Source organism: Octodon degus, unplaced genomic scaffold (genome assembly GCF_000260255.1).
Source record: "Octodon degus isolate 3935 unplaced genomic scaffold, OctDeg1.0 scaffold00008, whole genome shotgun sequence".
In the NCBI taxonomy this organism is placed as follows: Eukaryota; Metazoa; Chordata; class Mammalia; order Rodentia; family Octodontidae; genus Octodon; species Octodon degus.
This window is the reverse complement of record NW_004524584.1, coordinates 12,466,956-12,468,019: the sequence shown is the minus strand read 5'-3', so window position 1 is coordinate 12,468,019 and position 1,064 is coordinate 12,466,956. Positions and strand designations below refer to the sequence as shown.

At 50.1% G+C, this 1,064-nt stretch overlaps 1 protein-coding gene across 6 annotated transcripts in view; it reads left to right on the top strand.

Moving 5' to 3' along the window:
• Nucleotides 1–1,064, top strand: part of Il17re (interleukin 17 receptor E) — a 13,246-nt gene that overhangs the window by 9,684 nt on the left and 2,498 nt on the right. For all 6 annotated transcript variants that reach the window (XM_023705911.1, XM_023705918.1, XM_023705922.1 and 3 more), the window contains one exon: nt 780–848. In XM_023705911.1, coding sequence (XP_023561679.1) covers nt 780–848 — 69 coding nt within the window. The remainder of the gene's footprint in view (nt 1–779; nt 849–1,064) is intronic.

The window sequence follows — 1,064 nt, the reverse complement described above, 5'->3', positions numbered from 1 at the left end:
TTTTTTTACATTCTGAGACAGGGTCTTGCTGAGTTGTTAAGTTGCTCAGGCCCTCTAATGAGCATCAGAACACAGTATGGAGCCACTTTCCACGTGAGATAGAAAACAGTCAATTCTGTCAGTCTACTGAGTCCCTTTTCTGTGCCTACCCTGTATCAGGCCCTAAGAGATAGGAGAAGTATGTTACACAATCTCTGCCTCTGAGTGCTTCACAGTCTAATAATAGCTACTACTAAAATGCACTTACACTGCAATGTACTCCTGTTCACTGTCACACTAGCCCTCTAAAATACATATTATTGTCCCCCACACACAAACAAAGCAGCAAGGCTCAGAGGAGGTGACCCATCTCTACTCAAAGGCCAGAATTACGAAGAAGTAAGCCTGAATGATGTTTCCCCAACTGCACGGCTCACCTTCTTCCCAGGGGACAGGATGCCTCCTTGAAGGTGCCAGGACTGAAGGGGGCAGTCCAGACAGGATACTCACTGCCCTGTTTGGGAGCCACTGAGGGCTGGGGATGGGGTCTCTGCTCACCTGTCCCAGGCCATGGCTCAGAGCATACATTCAGAGCTTGTACAGCATATTTCGTCTCAGTGGCAGCAGAAGCTGATATTCGAGAAAGATCTGTGGGGGCTAAAGTGTAGGAAGTCTTGTCCTGGTAGCTTGTGGCCTCAGCCTGAGTCCATGGGGAGTGGGCAGGGGGCAGGATGGCGAGGCTGGACATAGATAGGGAGAGTATCACCGTGAGAATGGTCATGCTGCTCTCGTTCTTTCAGGCCCAGGGCCCAGACCCAGTGACAGTGGACCTCATCATCCCCTTTCTGAGGCCAGGGGGCTGCATCCTGGTAAGGAAACCGGCCCTCCTCTGCAGGTACTCACTCCACTGCTTCTACGCTATAGGTGGCACACATGGAAAATGCACTCTGCAAAAAGTCTGGTTGGCCAGCATAGAGTTATTTTTATTTGTTTTTTTAGTGTTAGAGATTGAACCCAGGGCTGGTGAGATGGCTCAGTGGTCTAAAGCACCTACTTAGAACAAGCTTAGCAAAGCAGAGGGACCG